Genomic DNA, 19,701 nt, shown 5'->3' with positions numbered 1-19,701 from the left:
ACTTATTTATTGTTCTGAAAGAGTCAAATAAGCTAATCTACTTGAAAATACTTAAGACAGAATTTAAACCCGCGCTCACAGCACCGCGATCTCCCAGACGCGCGCCCTAATTTCTTTGACTTTCTCAGTAGACTGAGCGCACCCTCCCTCTTATAAAATGTATTCTTGTCGCTATCTGATTGGCTGTCCCTCCCAGGCTCTCCTTTCTCATTGGTTGTTCCCCCAGTCCTTCACTCGAGGATCCAAGCTGTCCATTTGTCTGCTGCCGCAGACGGTGGCTGCGGCGGCACTTCGGCCAGAGTAGTTCCCCGGTGACGTCAAAGGCGCTGCCTGCCCACATTCCAAGGCATGGGCGGGGACTTCCCGCAGTCCCTGCCTTTGGGCGGAGAGCAAGACTTTTGATTGGATAGGGCGGAGAACTGAGCATCCGATTGGTCCCCGTCCTGGAGGGAGGCGGAATCTTAGTTGCGTCCTGGAGCAGAGCTGAGGCGCCCTGGGGAGTCTCAAAGTTTTGAGTCTGGCGCAGTAGCGGAGAGTGGGCTTATTGAGAGGGGCTTTTCTTGGGATGAGAACTGATCTCCTGCCTTTCTTTTGGAGGCACACCCTGGTTTATTCTCCTCAGCCTACGATCTGATCTCTGGACAATCTCTCCTCAGGAGATTCTCAGATCTCCGAGGACACTGGACCCTTGGCAGTTCTCTCTGAGGCAGAGGAGCGAACCGTTTGCTTCCTAAGTGCATAAGCTACACGCATACGCACGCACACTCGGGCACACACACAGGCACACACCCTCACGCGGAGGCGGATCTCGCCCACCGAGGCCGCCCAGTCCGCTCCCCTCCTGCGCTCAGCATCCTCGGCCCATCGCGCCTCGGCCCACCATGGAGGTGCTGGAGAGCGGGGAGCCGAGCGTCCTGCAGTGGGACCGCAAGCTGAGCGAGCTGTCAGAGCCCGGGGAGACCGAGGCGCTCATGTACCACACGGTGAGGACTCGGTGGGCAGGGGAAGGGGCGGCTGGAGAGGGATAATTGTCATCAAAGGAACAGCTCGGGACCGCAAACTCGGAAGGGAGTATTTGGGGAAGAGCTTGCCCGGAATGGAGCAATCTGGAGAGAGGTGTGGTTTTTCTAGCTGAAAAGTGAAGGTGGGCCGCTGGCCCTTTTAAGTTTTTGATAACAGTAACGACCCTTTGTATTCCTTTAGCAACTTATACTCTTCCCCGGGGGCTTTTCACATCTGCTATTTCATTTCCTATTGCTCCATAAAGCTGGAGAACGGGTAGATGGTTTGATAATGTTTCGTTTGCTACTGATTTTTGTGGGCTGCTTTTAAAAAACTGGACAAAACAAAGTAGCAGTTTCTTTTCTTCGCCGTCATATTCTCTCCCTCTCTTCTTTACTTTTTAATTTGTATTTTAAGAAATATACCTCTACGTATGTGTGTATGTTTTGAAAAAAGGCCCCTTCCTTTTAGGAGAAAGATTGCTTTATTTGACTCCTTTAACCATGCAGCCAAGAAGTCTGCTTCCTCCTTCTTCAGAGGAAAGATCAGCAAAGGGGTATGGAAAATCTGAGACAGTGCACATTTCGGAAAGGGTTTGGGGAAGGTGGGACAGCTCACCAGTTCCTTGCTCAGCCTTATGCCCCAGCGACCCTTTTGTGCATTAAACTCTCATAGAGCACACACATTTCTTTAAAAGTTTTCAATTTCAACTAAGTGTTTAGCATTAAATTTGCAACATGAAATTGTGTTTACAACTAGCACTGAGACTGTGACTTTATTGTGAGATCTCTTTGTTTCTTTTTTTCTTTTTACAAATGCAGAGTTTATATTGAGAGAGAGAAGGAGAAACACTAATAAGAAAATGAGAAGCTTGGCTGTTTTTCCTTTATGATTCTTTTAGTGGGGTCAGTGCCAGGATATTTGAAACTTTTGCAAAATGGCCTGCAGGCTCCACCTCTCTGGCCTTGGCCTCTGGCTGACGTTATTTTGGGAAAAGGGAGGAGGGCCTCCCTGTGATTCCCACCAAAGCATTTGTGGTGGCTGAGAATGGCTTGTTGAAAACAGGCAGAGGGCGGGCTGAGAGGGAGTGGAAGCCCATGCTGGGTCAAAAGCCAGCTGTGTGGTGTGATCTTTTGGGCTGTGCTCGATCAGCCTGTCCCAAGGAGACCATGTGGACCGCATTTCGACTGGGGGCCCAGATGTGCTTCCTGTTGCCAAGACAGAGCTGAGAGCACATTGGCCCTCAAATATCTTCTGATAATATCTCCAGATGTTTCTCCTGACGTGGGCCACACCTGAACCATGTGCGAGGGGCAGCTCTTCTCTTTTGTCCTTGTGAATACTGTGTAAATGTCTCATCCAACAGCTGTAATGCTTTGGGTTATCTTTCAGCTGGTGGGATAAATTATGTGCAGGGTCCACATTCCCTTCCTTGGGCCTCGGGACTTGTATTTGTGAGATCTCAGGGTTTGAGATGCTACCTGTGACTGTGGCATTAACTCCAGGCAGAACTGCTCAGGCTGGCTCTCACATCTTTATGAACAGTTTCAGGAGTAAAGACCTTACCTTTCTCTTGGTAGTAAGGGCTTAGTTTTTCTCTCTTATTGTGATGAAGCAGTGACGGGTGATTATTTTTCTTCTAATTTGATTTTTTTTCAGTTATTTTTTATGTCTGCCACTTAGGGACTTGTCTCTCTTCTGGGCAGCTCTCATATAAAATACCACTTGTCACTGTTGCAAGTCATGGCCCACAAACTGAGTATATGAATTAGCGTTGAAAGATGAGATTTAGTAGCACAGACGACTGGATTATATTCCTTCTAAACTAAGGGGAGTTTGGCAGAGATTTGAAAATAGATAACTTTCCCATCTGTTTCTTGAACTCTGTTGAGTATCCAGTTGCAGAGCTCGTTATTATTGCCATTTGTCCATAATGTGAAATGGCCTGACCTCTAAGTGGAAAAAGGGTGGCCTGATTATGCATTCACTCAAAGATTTGTTCTTTCAGTGAATGGTTGTTGAGTAGCTTCTATGTGCAAAACACTGCTCTAAGCAGTTGTTGTTGTTCAGTTGATAGTCATTTTGAAATCTTTGTGACCCCATGGACTGCAGCACATCTGGCTTCCCTATCCTTCACTATCTCCCAGAGTTTGCTCAAACTCAAGTCCATTGAATCGGTGATGCCACCCAACCATCTCATCCTCTGTCACCCCCTTCTCCTCTTGCCCTCAAGCAGCTGGGGTATATCAGTGAACAAAAAAACCTCAAAATGCTTGACCTTGAGAAACTTACACTCTATGCGTGCATGTTCAAGGAAAGATAAACAATGAAACAAGCATAAGAAATAAGAGATATATTATGCTGGACTATAAAGTACTATGGAAAAAGTAAAATGAGAGTGAGGTAAGGGGGATAGAGTGTAAGGAGAATAGAGAGTAAGGTAAGGGGGATAAAGTGAATTGAGTGATCGGAATAAGCCTCCCATACAAAGTGGATCTGAACAGAGGCTTGAAGGAGGGAAGAAGGATCTCAGCAGGTTGAAAAACCAGAGCAAAGGCCCTCAGGTGGGAGTGCATCTGGCATGAACTTATGGTAACATCACTTTCTGTTTTAGATCCCCCCATTTGGGTCAGTTTCTTCCTTGTAAATGCAGGTTACTCCAGGCAAAGTGCCTGTTTTTGGAAAGGCTCACTGAAACTTTCCAAGTTGAGTAGATTAGGCATCACATAGGGAGTGGAGAGCTTGCAGGGAGGAAAATCGGTAAGGTAGTATAGTTACCATCTATTGAACATTTATCATCTGAAAGGGAGGGCTAGCTTCATAGGCCTGCCACCTGTGCAGTCCCACAGGGACCTGCAATCTGATGCTATGCTGTCTCCATCTTGAAATCCTTAATAATCTTTGAACAAGGGGCTCCACATTTGGACTTTGTATCAGGTCCCATAGATTATGTAGCTAGTTCTGATGAAAGGCATTGTACTTAGTGCTTTACAAAAATGATATCTCAATGGAACTTCCCTGTTAGTCCAGTTGTTAAGAATTCCTGCTTCCACTGCAGGGGCATGGGTTTGATCCCTGGACTGGGAACTCAGATCCTGCACGCCCTGCATTGTGGCAAAAAAAAAAAAAAAAACCTCTATGTTCTAATGAAGGAGTTGTTTTACAGATTAAAAAGCTGTGGCTTAATGAGTTTAAGCAAATTGGTAAAGGTCATTTAAACTCAAGTCTGGCTGCCTCCAGCGCCCAAGCTTTTGCCCACTGTGCTATATGAATGAAGGATCTAGACTTAAAAGGAACTGAGTCAGGGAATGGGAAAGGATATTTGGGGAGTCAGAAATTGCTGAGTCTGAAGGCAGCTAATATTTAACCAAGGTGGCAGTGCAGCCACCAGCCCTTCTTAGCGTGATCACTCTTTTGCTCTAAATAGGGATTTAGCTACTACATGCATGATTGCTACTGTCTATTTGGCAAAACTGTCACCTACCTGATTTTAAAAACATAGAAGTTGCCGGAGGCTGGGATTGTCACATCTCCCAGGCACCTTCTGTGAGCCATCAGGCGCAATGAAAGGAGTGCATAGATAGATTGAATTTGGAATTGCTCATTAAATCTTGAATTATTAGAGCCTTGCAGTTCCTCTTGAAGCTTAAAAATTAGTTCCCATACAGATGATGAGATATAATTTTAAATCAGTGAGTACTTCTTTTGGATACAGGCTAAAAGTGATTTCATAAAAGATGGCAGCTATAAAAATGAGGAGTGTGTATTTTATGGTTTCAAATCATTGTAAGACACCTTGTCAAACTCCCCTCAGCCTGCCAGAGTATTGGACATTTCTAATGTTGATGTTGTGTTTCCTCTAAGATTCTGTGCAGATTACACTTCTGGGAATTTACTGTGGGATTTTGCAATTTAAAGAGCAAAACAGTCTATAAATCTTATCTGTATATATTATTATATACCCCGACTAAATCTGGGGTATAGTCCCTTGGACAACACGGAGATCAAACCAGTCAATCCTAAAGGCGATCAGCCCTGACTATTCATTGGAAGGACTGATGCTGAAGCTCCAATATTTTGACCACCTGATGCAGAACTGACTCATTGGAAAAGATGCTGATGTTGGGAAAGATTGAGGGCAGGAGGAGAAGTGGGTGACACAGGATGAGATGGTTGGATGGCATCACCAACTCAATGGACATGAGCTGGAGCAAACTCCGGGAGATAGTGAAGGACAGGGAAGCCTGGCATGGTGCAGTTCATGGGGTTGCAAAGAGTTGGACATGGCTTAGCAACTGAACAGCAACAACAATATCTGGGAGGATGCTCAAGAAACATAATTAATGATTTTCTATTAAGGTGACTTGAGGGACTAGAGGTCAAGAGAGGGAGGAAGAGAGAGGGAGTTGTTTTTACACCATTCCTTTTGTACTGTTCAAATTTTTACCTTCTGAAAGTATTTAGGGATTGAATAGTGACAACTTAAAGGCACCACATGAAACTGGACTAGAGGTGATTTTGGCCTCCATTTCCTTGTAGGGATGGGGATCTGATGCTCGCTTAACACCACCAGGGTTGGGGGAGGCCTTGGGTACTGAATAGAGGAAGCAGGAGTGCTTGGGGGAAGAAGGGCTTTGAGGCTGGAAGATTAGCAGTGGATTTGTGTATGATGCTTCATGCTCCTGGTATCTTTCTTATGGCTCAGTTTAGCGATCTGAAAAACAGGAATTTTATCAATGTTTACAGTGATTTGTTTTTAAAGGTATACAGTTGGAACTACCAAGTGTTTGCAAAGATAATGACAGAGGTTCTGCTTAGTATTTTATTTTATCTTACTGAAGTATTTCTGAGCTTCCCTGGTGGCTCAGTGGTAAAGAATCTGCTTGCCAATGCAAGACTCTCGAGTTCGATCAGTGGACTGGGATGATCTCCCAGAGAAGGGCATGGCAGCCCACTCCAGTATTCTTGCCTGGAGAATTCCATGGACAGAGCAGCCTGGAAGGCCAGGGTCCATTGGGTCGCAGAGTTAGATGCGGCTTACTGCCTAAACAACTACAACAAAATAGTCGATTTACAATGTTGTGTTAGTTTCAGGTATACAGCACAAGATTTATTTATATATATATATAATTTTTTTCTTTTTTCAGATTCTTTTTTCTTATAGGTTATTACAAAATACTGAGTATAGTTTCCCATGCTATAAGTAGATACACACTACTGATTTATTTATAGCAGTGTGTATCTGTTAATTCCAACCTCCTACTTTAGTTCTGCTCATTTTAAATGCTAAATTTGTGTAAATCCAGTTCTTGGTAGAATTTTTTAGTGGTTATGCTGCTTAAATTTTATATCCAGTTGGTTCTTAAAGGTAAATGACTGAGCCCATCAGATATCTGTACCAGTTCAGTTCAGTTCAGTCGCTCAGTCGTGTCCGACTCTTTGCGACCCCATGAATCACAGCACGCCAGGCCTCCCTGTTCATCACCATCTCCCGGAGTTCACTCAGACTCACGTCCATCGAGTCCGTGATGCCATCCAGCCATCTCATCCATCTCCTTTATTCATTCATTCATGGCCATCTACCTTGCTTCTATGACCTGGCTATTGTGATACAGCTAATTCACTTTGTTGTACAACAGAAACTAATTCAACGCTGTAAACAATTATAATCCAATAAAAGAAAGACTGAGGCCAGAGGGTGGTAGGTGGGGAGTGAGTTGAGAGGAGGGTCCTCCTGCCTGGGGTGAGAATGTGAGGCCAATCTGGCTTCCGCAGCCACAGTGACTGCTGGAAGGCAGATGCTGATCTCCGAGGCTGGTGCTTTCCCCTTCCTTTTGGTGGCCCAGAGACTTGACGGGGCTCCAGTGGGATATGGAAGCTTTTGCTGTGATGTTCATCTCCAATTGTTGGTCCCTGGCCAGATTCTGTGTGAGACTCTGGGTCCTCATGAGTGAGAAGTCATTACTTCTGGTTACCTGACCTCTGGTTACCTGACCTCCACCAGCTGAATAAAGGTAATGAATTCCAGTAGGACACAGAATTGTGAAGTCAATAGATTATGTCTTGGAGGCCCTATGTCACCTTTCTTCAGCCCCACTCCTTTTGTGTTTCCCTCACTTCTTGGACCCCAAGTGCTTGCTGTAATGGTGTTCCCTTTTCAACCCCTTCTCTTTCATTTTGCTCTCAGGAAAGATTTGATAAGCTTAACACTAAAAATATTAATATTCATAATACTTAACATGTGAACCTCTAAGTGGGCATTTATTTTTAACAATAATTACTTCAGATTAAGAGGGTGAATCTCTAAATGCAGAACCCAAGGCGATAGCCAGGTAGTGGGCGAGAAGTATTTGGGGAACTCCCCCCCCCCCAAGGCAGCCTTGCATTGTGTTACTGATTTAGTGATGATTTAAAGAATTTTCATTGATGTGGTGAAAAGTCTTTGACTCAATTATATTATTTCCTACAAAGTTGTTCTTATGGGGTTGACATGGGTTGGGGGAAGGTGGGTTTGGACATGATTCTGGAAGATGAGAGGGCAATGCTGAGTTTTGTACTTGTTCTCTTTCTTGAGAGATCCCTGAGTGATAATCTTCTCTCGAACTCTGATGTGAAGTTGCTCTGACAGGAGAAATCAGGCCTTGCATCTAGATTAATAATCGAATTAAAGGACAATGCTCGCAGCTGTGAACAACTGAAAATTGATTCAGATTGCTTACATAATGAAAGTGAAAGTGAAATCCGACTTTTTGCGACTGTATAGTCCATGGAATTCTCCAGGCCAGAATACTGGAGTGGGTAGGCTTTCCCTTCTCCAGGGGATCTTCCCAACTCAGGGATCGAACCCAGGTCTCCTGTATTGCAGAAGGATTCTTTACCAGCTGAGCCGCCACCATTTCCTACATAATAAGTGAATTATTATGTTCTGTTGCAAGATTCCTAAAAGTATAGCTACATGTTTGGCTGATTCATGTGCTCCTCGGTCAGTGTGGGCCTAGATTCCATCTCCAGGTGTCATCTTCAAGTTGCTGGTGACCAGAAAGCAACTCATACCCATATGGGTCTCAAGTATTCAATATGACAATATCCAGAGGAAGAAGAGAGGTCGTGCCTTGCCTGTGTCTGTTTTTAGGATGAGAGAAACTTTCAGAAGCTCACCACCTGATTTCTCTTTAAGCTTTATTATTAAGGATTGGATGACTTCATCATTTCTAAATCCCAATGGCTAGAAAGGGATTTACTTGATTGGTTTAGACGCAACCAGCATGACCATGTGTAACGATCATTGCTAAAATAGTCTGAGTTGCTGGACCTTCCCTTAATGAAAAGATATGTTCCTTTAGCCAATGGTTGTTTTTCTCATAAAGATGGGCTAGCAAATGTAAGAAGTTTTGAGACATTTAAATATGAAATTGCTCTGCGTGCATGGGCTTTTCAGGTGGCTCAGTGGTAAAGAATGAGCCTGCCAATGCCGGAGACTCACGTTTGATCCCTGGGTCAGGAAGATCCCTTGGAGAAGGAAATGACAACCCATTCCCGTATGCTTGCCTGGGAAATCTCATGGACAGAGAAACCTGGTAGGCTATAGTCCATGGAGTTGTGAAAGAGTCGGATACGACTTAGCAACCAAACAACTGCAATGCATGTAAAGGCTGTCATGGAGACGGTACTGCTGTGTTCCAACTCACGAATGAGGAAATGTAGAATTACCTATATTATCTGAACTCTCTGCATCATGGTCAAATATCAGGGCTGGAGGTAACTAGCCGAGCCTTAATCATGATCACCGTGCAGGACAAGAAGGACTTGTTCTGTTTGAGGTCCACGTAACCTCATCTCTGCAGGCAGAAAGCTGGATGTGTTTTTCCGAAGAAGTTGTTTTTCCAGTTGCATATGGCTGTTCAAACAGGGATAAGGTCAGAGTGTGCTTGTTTGCAGCTTAAACTGCCTGCCTCAGCCTGGCATAGCTCTGAGCACTGTGTGGACTGTCTTGGGGCAAATGGCCTAAGGCCTTGGATGGGCATTTAATAGGACTGAGGACCTATGGGTGCAGGGTGTCTGAATTGCCCAAGTGAGTGAGTTTATGAATGAAGGAGTAGTGTTTACGTTCCCTACCTCAGTAGAGGCAAGACTGAAAGGAAATGGTGAAATCCATCATTGGTGTCAGCCTTGAGTATACTCCCCCCATGTGGCTCACCACATGCCCTTCACGGCTCTTCCAAGTGAAGTAGCATGTGACCTCATTTTTTCCCTGAATGGAAGTGTCTGGGTTACTCGCGAGGCACTTAGGAGGTGATGGCCTATTTATCTGGGGAGAATCTGAGGCCTTGAACCAAAATGAGAGATGCTTAGCTGTAACACAAGTTCCTTGAAGGCAGGGGACATGACTGTTTTTTCTCTGCTCCCAAACTGATGCTGAAATTGAAGCTCCACTACTTTGGCCACCTGATGTGAAGAGTGGGCCCATTGGAAAAGACCCTGATGCTGGGAAAGATTGAGGGCAAGAGGAGAAGCGAGTGACAGAGGATGAGATGGTTGGATGGCATCATTGACACAAGGGAGATGAGTTTGAGCAAACGCCTCAGTAGTGAGGAGTGAAGGACAGGGAAGCCTGGTGTGCTGCAGTCCATAGGGTCACATCACAAAGGTTTGGACATGACTTAGTGACTGAACAACCACCACCACCAAGTTTGCCATGCTCAAAGATGTGTAATGCTTGTTTAACATGCTGTTACATAGAGGGAGGCAGTCTTGGAGAAGCTCGGTGGCCTTGGTCTCTTCTGTTAATGTATTTTTTTAAAACTCTGGATGCTTGTGAAAGCCTCTGCAAGTCTGAAAACTTAATATGAAAGTGAGTTGGGTAGTTTGATGTCAATAACTTTCCTTGTTTAGTTTTGAGAACAAGATGAGAGGGGGCATGATTGTGTAACAGCCCCAGTTTCCACCAGAGTTAAAGGCAGAGGCCTTTGAGCCAGGCAGATTTGGAATCCAGGGCCACTGTGTCTGGTGACCTGTGTGCAAGTTCCCTCTCCTCTTTGGGGCTCAGGTTCTTCCCATGTATCTGCCAGGCCCATAGTGGGCACACTTTCCCACCCTCTCCCCAGAGTCAAATGTCTTTTTTCTGGGGAGGAGGTGTTCCCACCTCAGGAGTCTGACATCATTCAGGAAGCTCAGGGACCTGTAATTATTCCCTCTCACGCATTTTCATTTCCTCTCCTCCTCAGTTTCTGCCTTCTGCTGTAAACACAGGCCTCTGCCTTGAACACATGTTTGCCAGATGCTACTGCCCCTCCTTCCTCTGCTCAGTTTTTCTCTCTTGTTTACTGCCAGGTTTTCTCAGACAATAGCTGCAGTCTCCACTTCCTCACTTTCTACTTCGGCCTCCTGTATGTTCTGGTTCCGACTGCTGCCTCAGGGGTCTCCAACTTCTCTCTGACAATTCGATCCACTAATCTTCTCTCTATCCCTACCTGCAAAGCCTCATGGAGACATTTGGCGATATTGGCTGACCACATGGTCGTCTTGTAACTTATTTTTGCTTTGGCTTTGGTGACACCTGGAACGCTTCATGTTTCCTCCTTTGCCAGCTGCCTAACCATCTATTAAATGTGAGCGTTTGGTACTTGATCTTTTGCGCTCTCTTGGGCTCCTCTATCAGCTTCAGTACAGCTAGTCTCAGATCTTTACATCTGTTAGTTGTCAGTGGATGGAACCTGGGAGATCTTTGGAATATGACCCAGATTCTTCTGGGCCATCGTGAGCTGTTGAGCAGCTCTGGCTGGATGACTTTTGAATCTTCCTGATGTGGTACTTTGAGAAGAGCTGGGAACACTTTGATCCTCCTGGTCACTGCACCCCTGTGATCTTAGGGGATGTTTACTGACCCAACTCTACTGCAGGGTAAACCCATGAGAGGCTCACAAGTCACCGCCGGGACCCAGCTATTTCTCAAGTCAATGTCACCCATCAGATACAGGTTGGGGTGGGCTTGTGCTTATTCTTCAGCTTGGAAGCCCTTTGTGGTGTTCCAGTGGCATGTCTGTTTTTTTTCTGGGACTGAGTGGAAGTTCCATGTGAGAGTCAGACATCACCTCTTAGATCACGCGCCATTGATCCGTTGGGTGTGTGTAGCTGCTGTCGAGCCCAGTTACAATTGCCCCGTGTTGAATTGCCTGCCTTTGAGTTGCTCTGTTCTTGCGTCATTTATTTATCTAAATTTTATTGACATTATTGAAGAGCTTTTAAAGAGTTGAGATAGGTTACTCTGAGCTACTCAAACGTCTATGCCTGCTTCTTCTTACAAGTATCTTGGAAGAGAGCTTTTCTTTGGTAAAACTCACTATAGTACGAGTTACTCTACATCCTCCTCCTTGGTTTCTGCTGCTCTAAAATGCAGCGTTTGTATTATGGTCCCAGAGGTTCCTTTTAACTCCACCGCTGTTCTGTGCTGAGTATCATGCTCCCACTCTTGATCTTTAAAAAAAGTGGATGATTTAAAACAGCAACAACAAAGTTCAGTTGATTGCTTCTTTCATTTAGGTAACTTGGTGGATATAGTTTTGCATTTCATAGCTTCTGTCTTCTGACTTAAAAACCTTGCCTCAGTAAAATTCAGACAAAATAAAGAATGGAAAAACAGAGGCACAGAGGTAGGAACATTTTTTTTTTTAACATCAGAAACACACACACACACACACCCCTCTTCAGACTTCTTGGCAAGTAAGAGGAGTCTGGGGGAAAAAAAACCTACAAACAGTTTTCTAGTCGTCTGAGTGGAAAATCTTGTTTTGTTTTGTTTTTTTAAATAACATTTCATATCTTGGAAATGTCTGAATAGTTTTTGTTTAAAGGGAAATTCCTTTTGGCTGAGAAAGAGCTTGCAGGATTCAAACTGATAGGGCTGTGTTTTTAGAAAACTTGGAGGAAACAAGGATTTGTGATGAAAATGCTTTTTCACTGGCCAATTGTGATAAACAGAAATTTAAATCCAAGGTTACCAGTCATAGCATTTGAAAGGTTCAGCCATTAACTCCTTCCTTCCCCTTGCTTCCTGTCTGTACATCCTGGGGAAACATCTCTCATTGCTGGTCCTTCCTAAAGGAACTTAGTGAACTGCTTTTCTAAACCTGTGTGTTCTAGGCAGGAGGGTATGCATTCTTGGCCTTGTGGTTCTCCCAGACAAGTGGAAAGGAAGATATGTAAATAAGTAATTAAATCACAAGTCATTAAATATCTGGTGTATGCTTTAAAGCCATATTCAAAGTCTTTCTGGAGCACACAGGGTGGAGTAACAGATCTGAAGGTGATGAAGAGTTGGAGAGCCTCTCATGAAAAACGTGATGTTTGCATTGGATCCTGAAGTATAAATAGGACTTCTCTGGGCCATAGGAGTAGTAGGTGCCGAGTAGGACTGTATAAAATGTCATAGTTGATTCTGTGAATTCCAAGTAGTTTTTTTGTCATTTCAGGTAGGGTGTTCTGTGGGGAGTGTTGGGAGATAACGATAAGACCATACAAAGTTGGCCTGCTTTGTTAACCCATTTGGATATTCTTTTGTGGGCTGCAGAGTAGGAAGCTCTTAAGACTTTTAACCAAAAAAAGAGGGGAAGAAATGTGTTTTCGCAAGGAAACCCTAGTGGTTATAAAGGATGGATTGGAGGGGAGAATTTGTGGTAGCAAGATGGTCTGCTGGCTGGTTATGTCATCCATGAAAGTAGGACAGGGCACAAGGGGGCCTTGAACCATGGAGAGGAGCATACGGGTGCAAGAGAAGGTTAGGAGTTGGATGTAGGGACTTGGTGGCAGTGGGGCATAAAGGGATATGGGAGACATCCTGCTAGCTTTTTGTTTGTTGTGCTGCACAGCGTTCAGGAGCTTAGTTCCCCTACCAGGGATTGAACTCATGTCCCCAGCAGTGGAAGCTCAGAGTCTCAACCGCTAAACTGCCAGGTAAGTCCCAACATCCTGTTTTCTGATGTAGCAGACAGAGTTGATGGTGCTGCTCTTGGTGGAGGAAGGATGAGTTTGGTGGGGAAGATGTTGAGTTGAGTTTTATACATGGCAATCTGATGTGTTCATGGAACATTAGGGAGAGATATCTAAACGCCGTTTGGAAACATGGATCTGGAGTGTTAGAGAAAGGTCTGGTGATGCAGATTTGGGTGTTATGAGTCTCATGGGGGATAAGTGAAGCCAGTAGTCCAGGGAGGTCAGGGAGAGAGTGAGGAGAGAATGCAGCCCTGGGGAGGGTTAGCAGAAGAAGAGAAATCTGCAGATGGAAAAAGTGGAGAAAATCCAGGAAAATCTCATCGCAGGATCCAAAAGAGGGGAGGGTGGCTACAGAGTGGTCATGATAAAGAAGGACTGTGTGCTCTTCAGCTGCCTGCCAAGCCCTGGACCACTGTGTGGTGTCAGCTCAGGGTGGGACTGCGTCCGGAGTCGCCGAGGCCCTGGGGGTCTATACCTGTGGGCGGCTCTGTGGCTTTGGGCCGATGGAGTGGAGGCCTTACTGCCAGCCAAGAGCAGAAACTGCCGAAGGGCGGACACTGGGAGTAAATATGCATGGTGGATAATCTATACAACAGTGCCTCTTTCTTTCCCTTTGTTTTTGTAAATTTCATCCTCAAAATTAGCCTTGGAGACTGTCCTGGTGCCGGTACAATATTATGAAAGTCCTCTCTTCATCCGTCTCTTCTCACTGAATCCCTGTATTCCTGACATCTTTCTCATCCTTGAGGAGGAGTTCATGCTGGGGTCCCTTTGTGCATCTGTCATTTATGGGGCTCAGGCTTTGGGGCATGTAGAAGGAGGGTTCTCTGGACTTACGATATCTGTATAAGAGGGTTAACAACTGCAACATTAGTTGATCAGTCATGTCCAACTCTCGGGCTTCCCTGGTGGCTCAGCTGGTAAAGAATCCACCTGCATTGCAGGAGACCTGGGTTCGATTCCTGGGTTTGGAACATCCCTGGGAGAATGGAAAGGCTACCCATTCCAGTATTCTGGCCTAGAGAACAGTCCATGGGATCACAAAGAGTTGGACATGACTGAGCGACTTTCATTTCACTTCATTCAACTCTTTGTAATCCCATGGACTGTAGCCCGCTAGTCTCCCCAGTCCATGGAATTTCCCAGGCAAGAATGCCGGAGTGTGTTGCCATTCCCTTCTTCAGGGGATCCTCCCCACCCAGGGATCAAACCCAGGCCTCCTGCATTGCAGCCACCAGGGACTCAGAGAGTTGAAATTTATCAACTGCCTGTGAAGTTTGAGCATTTTCCTTTCTATATATCTGCTGGCTCTTCCAAATGAGAAGGTATCACGTGGACCCAGTAGTTGCCAAAGACGAGTTTGATCACAGAGACATCAACACTATTCACATGGTAGAAAAATACAAAAAAACCAAATTGGCCCCATTTTTAATGACATAGTAACAGGGGGAAGGTGAGGACAAGTGGTTTTTGTAATAAATGTATGAACCCAAGGGCTTTCCAGTGAAAGGGACATTAAAATAAATAATGCTGCTTCAAAGAAAATGTGCAGCTCCAAGCAGTGCCTGTTGGTTCAGGACCTACAAGGGGGACTCTGGGTGGGGGACATCCTGCAGTCCTCCCCATACCCACTGTGTCCTGTGGCTCAATGCTGCCTTTACTCTCTGCTGCCCTGTGTCTAGGATGTCATTTTCAAGGCGTTCAAACCTCCCCAGGAGGTGTAGAACAGGAATGGGAGGAGGACTCTGTCTCCAGGACTGAAGTTGGCCCAGGAAAGAAGAGGGTAGAGAAAAAAAGAGAAAAATTCTGCATCCTGACTGCACAGGGAGGAAGCAGCAGGGTCAAAGTTAAAAAAAATAGACAACTTTTTTAGAACAGCTTTAGGTTCACAAACTTCCCTGGTGGTCCAGTGGTTGAGAATCACCTTGCAATGCAGGGGACACAGCTTCGGCCCCTGGTTGAGGAACTAAGATCCCACATGCTATGGGGCCACTAAGCCCATGTACAGCAGTTAGAGAGCCTGGATACTGCAACTAAGATCCCCTGCAGCCAGATAAATAGATAAGTAAATCATAAAAATAAAAAGATTGATGGGTTTCCCCAGTGGCTCAGATGGTAAAGAGTCTGCCTGCAATGCAGGAGCCTGGGTTCAATCCCTGGGCTGGGAAGATGTCCTGGAGGAGGAGATGGCAACCCACTCCAGTATTCTTCCCTGGATAATCCCATGGACACAGTAGCCTGGTGGGCTACAGTCCATGGGGTCGCCAAGAGTTGGACATGACTGAATGAGTAACACACTTTAGGTTCACAGCAAAATTCAGCAGAAAGAGTACCATTTCCATATATTCCCTGACCTCTGCACACCACGCACAACCTACCCCAGCATCAACATCCCGCCATTACACACTTTTGGAATGTGGACTCATAAGCCAGGGTTACCTGTGACAGCTTTGATTTTAACTTTGTCTTTTAAAATTAGTCACAGACAAGCTTCCTTTCATAATCCAACAAGAAGCCAGGTTGGTCCAAAGAGCCTCAAACCTATATTTGTGAGAGTGTGTATAGGCTGTTTTTTATTTCGTTTGAATAAATATTTATTTCAGACAATTTAGGAGGAGACGTATAGATTTCAGTTCTTGTTGTTCAGTCACTCAATCATGTCTTACTGTTTGTGACCCCATGAACTGCAGCACGCCAGGCTTCCCTGTCCTTCCCTAACTCCCGGAGTTTCCTCAAACTCATGTTCGTTGAGTCAGTGAGGCTACAATTAAACTCTTAAAATATGGTGTGTCTCCCTCCCCAACCTCTGCCCTCTTCCATTTACAGGTGGCTTAGGAGCTGGACATTGGAAAGGAGGGTGGGATTGAGTGGGGGAAATACTGTATTTTTTTGTAACCATAGAACCTGAAGGCAATCTTTGTAGCTAGGACTTTTAACTGTGGTATTCATTTCTCAGGCAGTACCAGGAGTTGTTTTTCTGGTTCTGCTCTGGGTTTTCGAGTTTTCTTGCAGGGCTCCCCTGCAGCCCATGACCTACATTTGGGAGCAGTTGGTAGGCCTAAGACTGTGGGCTGAGGATGCCGAGGAGGTCAAGCCCAAACCCAGATGGAGACCAGCTTGACCCCCTGGGGTTCCAGGGTATCATGTTCTAACTGAAGGAGCCAGTGACCCTGGCGGTCTTAACATACACATACATTTTTGTCACATTTTCGTGTTTGTTGAGAAAGAAAGGCAGAGAAGGAGAAGTAAAAAAAAAATACTATTTGGTGTTTCAGCTGTGTTTACACCTTAGGAACATGAGGTGGGTTTTAAATAAAAAGGAACCCAGGGTTTCCTTTCGACTTATAGGAGGAAACTGAAATTAAGCTCGGCCCAGCTGAGAGGTGGATGGTTGAGCAGATTGAATATGATGAATTTTCAGCTTTCTTACTCTTGCTCTTCCTGTTTCTGTTGTGGATTCTGAATGTCCTGTTGTCTGCTGATTGCTCAACCACTGGGGCAGAGGGTTGGTAGGAAAAAACAAGGATTTTGTAGTCAGCACTGACTTCACAGTCCTCATCACCACCGACCAAATTATTTTTTCAGTGCTTCCCAGTGCTGTCAACTTGGCACCAAGAGAGAATGATGTTATCCACCCTGAAGTAGTGGATGAGGCCGGTCACAGCCCAGGGGCTCTGTGGGCTCCAGCCCCCACTCAGGGCATTCCATAGATGCACTCTTGAGAAGCTACCAGAACATTGGCAAACATGTCATAGGGATCCAGTGAATTATTTGCTGAGTGGATGAATGAATGATTCTGGGCTTACTATCTGGCACTGCCTACCTTGGGTATCTTTCTGAGGCTGTTTCACAAGGCCATGATAGAGGATGAGTGATATGATGTAAATGAAGTGTCTGTCTCCAAGCCTGGTACATGGCCTCTGCTTCATTTTTCTTTTTTAAATTAAAAAAAATTATTAAAACATTTTCTTTGGCTTCACCATGAATCATGTGGGATCTTAGTTTCCTGATCAGGGTTTGAACCTGTGCCCCATGAACTGGAAGCATGGAGTCTTCACTGCTGGGCCACCAGGGAAATCCCATTTTTCTCCTCTGGTAATTTCAGGGAGGCACAGGAAGGAAATACTTGCTAAATTCTAATCAAAAGGGAACAAAATTAGTAAATAGAATAAAGCCTCTCTAATGTGACCTAGTTATTTTGTTTATTTTCTCTAGTTTTATTGGGATATAATTGACATAAAACTTAGGAATTTCAGATATACAACGTAATATACACACACACACACACATATATATATATATCTCAAAATGATTACCAAAATAAAGTTGGTTAAATCATCTCACAAAGTTACAATTCTTTTTTCCTTGTGATGAGAACTTGTATGATCTACTCTTAGAAACTTTCAAATACCCAAGACAGTATCGTTAAATAGAGTCACCATGCTGTAAATTATATTCCTAGGACTTATTTACCTTTTAACTAGAAGTTAGTACCTTTTGACCACCTTCACCCTAATGTGGCCTAATTGTGATGACTTTTAGGTGTGGGGGGCGGGAAAGAACCCTAAAAGTTTAAAGGAAAAAGCCCTAAAAGTTTTTTCAGTTCCTATGTGAATCTTTTTAGGCTCAAGGCCTGGTTTTGATTTGCATGACTGGGTTCACAGTTTGATTTTTCAGGCACCTGCTTCTGCAGAACTGAAATTCTGTGTAGGTTTTGAGGAGGTGGGTTGGCAGCAGGTGTTAACATTCTTTAAGTCACCAGAGGGAGGGCATGCAGGGGCTGGTCCATTCGCTATTCCCGCCTTCGCCTGAAACAGCCATCTGTGACTGAGATTACTTACACTGCTTTTTTAAAAAAATACAAAGAGCACTTCTGGGGCTGATTGTGATAAAGCTGGGAATTCACTTAATAGGAAGAGAGAGGGAAAGAACGGTAAGTATGGTGTGGGGTAGCAGTAAGGCTGTCCACTGCGGCACTGCCGGGCCTCTGCGCCTCCCAGCAGAGCCACTGCGAGATCTGTTGGTAAGCTGCAGCAACAAAAGGTGTTTAAGCCATGGGCTCTCCTTCTGACCCACGACCTGAACTGACCTTTCAGAGGATTTAGTGTAAGCAGTTTAGTGAAGGAACTTCCTCTGACTTCGCTTTTTTGGGAAGCAGAATTCAAAGTTGGTTTTCTCTGACTGACTCTTTTTGAAAAGTTTTTATTGGAGTATAGTTGATTTACAATGTTGTGTTAGTTTCAGGCATACAGTAAAGTGAATCAGTTATGCATATAAATGAAATCATTCCTTTTTAGATTCTTCTCCTGTATAGGTCATTACAGGGTATTGTAAAGAGTTCCCTAGGCTACGCAGGTCCTTAATAGTTGTCTGACTGCCTTTTATGTGGACCAACTAGCATTCTGTCTATCAGAAGGTCCATAGACATTCTGGCATGTGAGTGGACTCACATCCATAATGCCTTGTTATTTTTGGTGGGGCAGTTTCAGTAAAACTTTGAGAGGGAGCTGTTAGAAAACCTGTGTCCAAATCTTCATCCCCTCTGGAAGGTATAATTTTTATTTAACAAACACGCACACAAAACCCATGGCTGATAATGAAGTGAACGCCACAGAGAGAAAAACCCTTAGCTATAGGGACTAACAAGTGTGAATAAGTTACCTGATGGTTCTTCTCTATAGAGCTGCTTGATTGTAAAACAGCTGGCAGTTTGGGAGACTGGTTAGCCCTTCACTGGTTTTTCATGAAATGCAGATGATTTCATGGAGAAGTTTGTTCTTTGGTTTTTGCCAACCAAAAGAAAAATATCCTGGTAGGTAGATTTTTTTTTTTTTTCCTGTTGCCCTTTTGAGAAACTATTGCCTAAGCCAAATTTAGAAAAAATAAAACCAGGAACAAAGGTTTCAAGATTGCAAGTATATATGTCACTTGGCTTCAAAATATAGTCACTGAAATGTGTCAGGGGGACCTACTTATCTTATGAACCAAGAGGTCTTTTATTATTTATTTATGGCTGTGCTGGGTGTTTGGTGCTGCATGTGGGCTTTCTCTAGTTGTGACGCGCAGGCTTCTCACTGTGATGACTTCTCTTGTTGCGGAGTGTGGGCTCTAGAGCTTTCAGGCTTCAGTAGTTGTGGTGCACGGGCTTAGTTGCTGTGAGGCATGTGGTATCTTCCTGGACCAGGGATGGCATCCATGTCCCCTGCACTGGGGATTCTTAGGCACTGGATCACCAGGGAAGTCCCCAAGAAGTCTTGATCAAGGCCTTCTAGGATTGGTGTAGTTTTTGAACAGTGTCAGTGGGGCCTAGGATTGTCCCATCTTTTCATTCTACATTGCCTCATGACTGCAAAATGATTACTTTATCTATGGCGTAAAATCAGCCTCCCTGGCAGGGAGAAAGTGAGAGGGCAAAGTAGAAGAGGGTAATACTTGTATTAGAAAAGCCAAGGGTGGCTGGACTTCCCTGTTGGTCTAGTGGTTAAGGCTTTGAGCTGCCAGTGCAGTGGGTGAGGGTTTGATCCCTGGTCCCGTAACTACGACCGCACATGCCGAGTGGCTCCACCGAAAGATAAAAATGAGAAAAGAAAGCCAAGGCTTGCTCTGAGGGCCCTAGCAGAATTCCTGTCAGGTTTCACTGGCCGCCTCTCATTGAAGAGAAGCCAGGAAGGTGCTTTAGCTGGACACCTTGTCACCCTGAACAAGATTAGC

The 19,701-nt window shown here is 44.8% G+C and overlaps 1 protein-coding gene across 1 annotated transcript in view; it reads left to right on the top strand.

The window, feature by feature from the left end:
* Window positions 1-509: 509 nt before the first annotated feature.
* The window catches only part of CREB3L2 (cAMP responsive element binding protein 3 like 2), a 124,780-nt gene continuing 105,588 nt past the window's right edge, over window positions 510-19,701 (top strand). Inside the window, exon 1 of the mRNA XM_052638653.1 lies at window positions 510-983. Within this exon, the coding sequence (XP_052494613.1) occupies window positions 882-983 (102 nt within the window). The 5' untranslated portion in view covers window positions 510-881. The remainder of the gene's footprint in view (window positions 984-19,701) is intronic.

The sequence above is a fragment of the Budorcas taxicolor genome, chromosome 4, assembly GCF_023091745.1.
Source record: "Budorcas taxicolor isolate Tak-1 chromosome 4, Takin1.1, whole genome shotgun sequence".
Lineage (NCBI taxonomy): Eukaryota > Metazoa > Chordata > Mammalia > Artiodactyla > Bovidae > Budorcas > Budorcas taxicolor.
The sequence above is the reverse complement of the archived record's forward strand: the minus strand, read 5'-3'. Positions and strand labels throughout refer to the sequence as shown.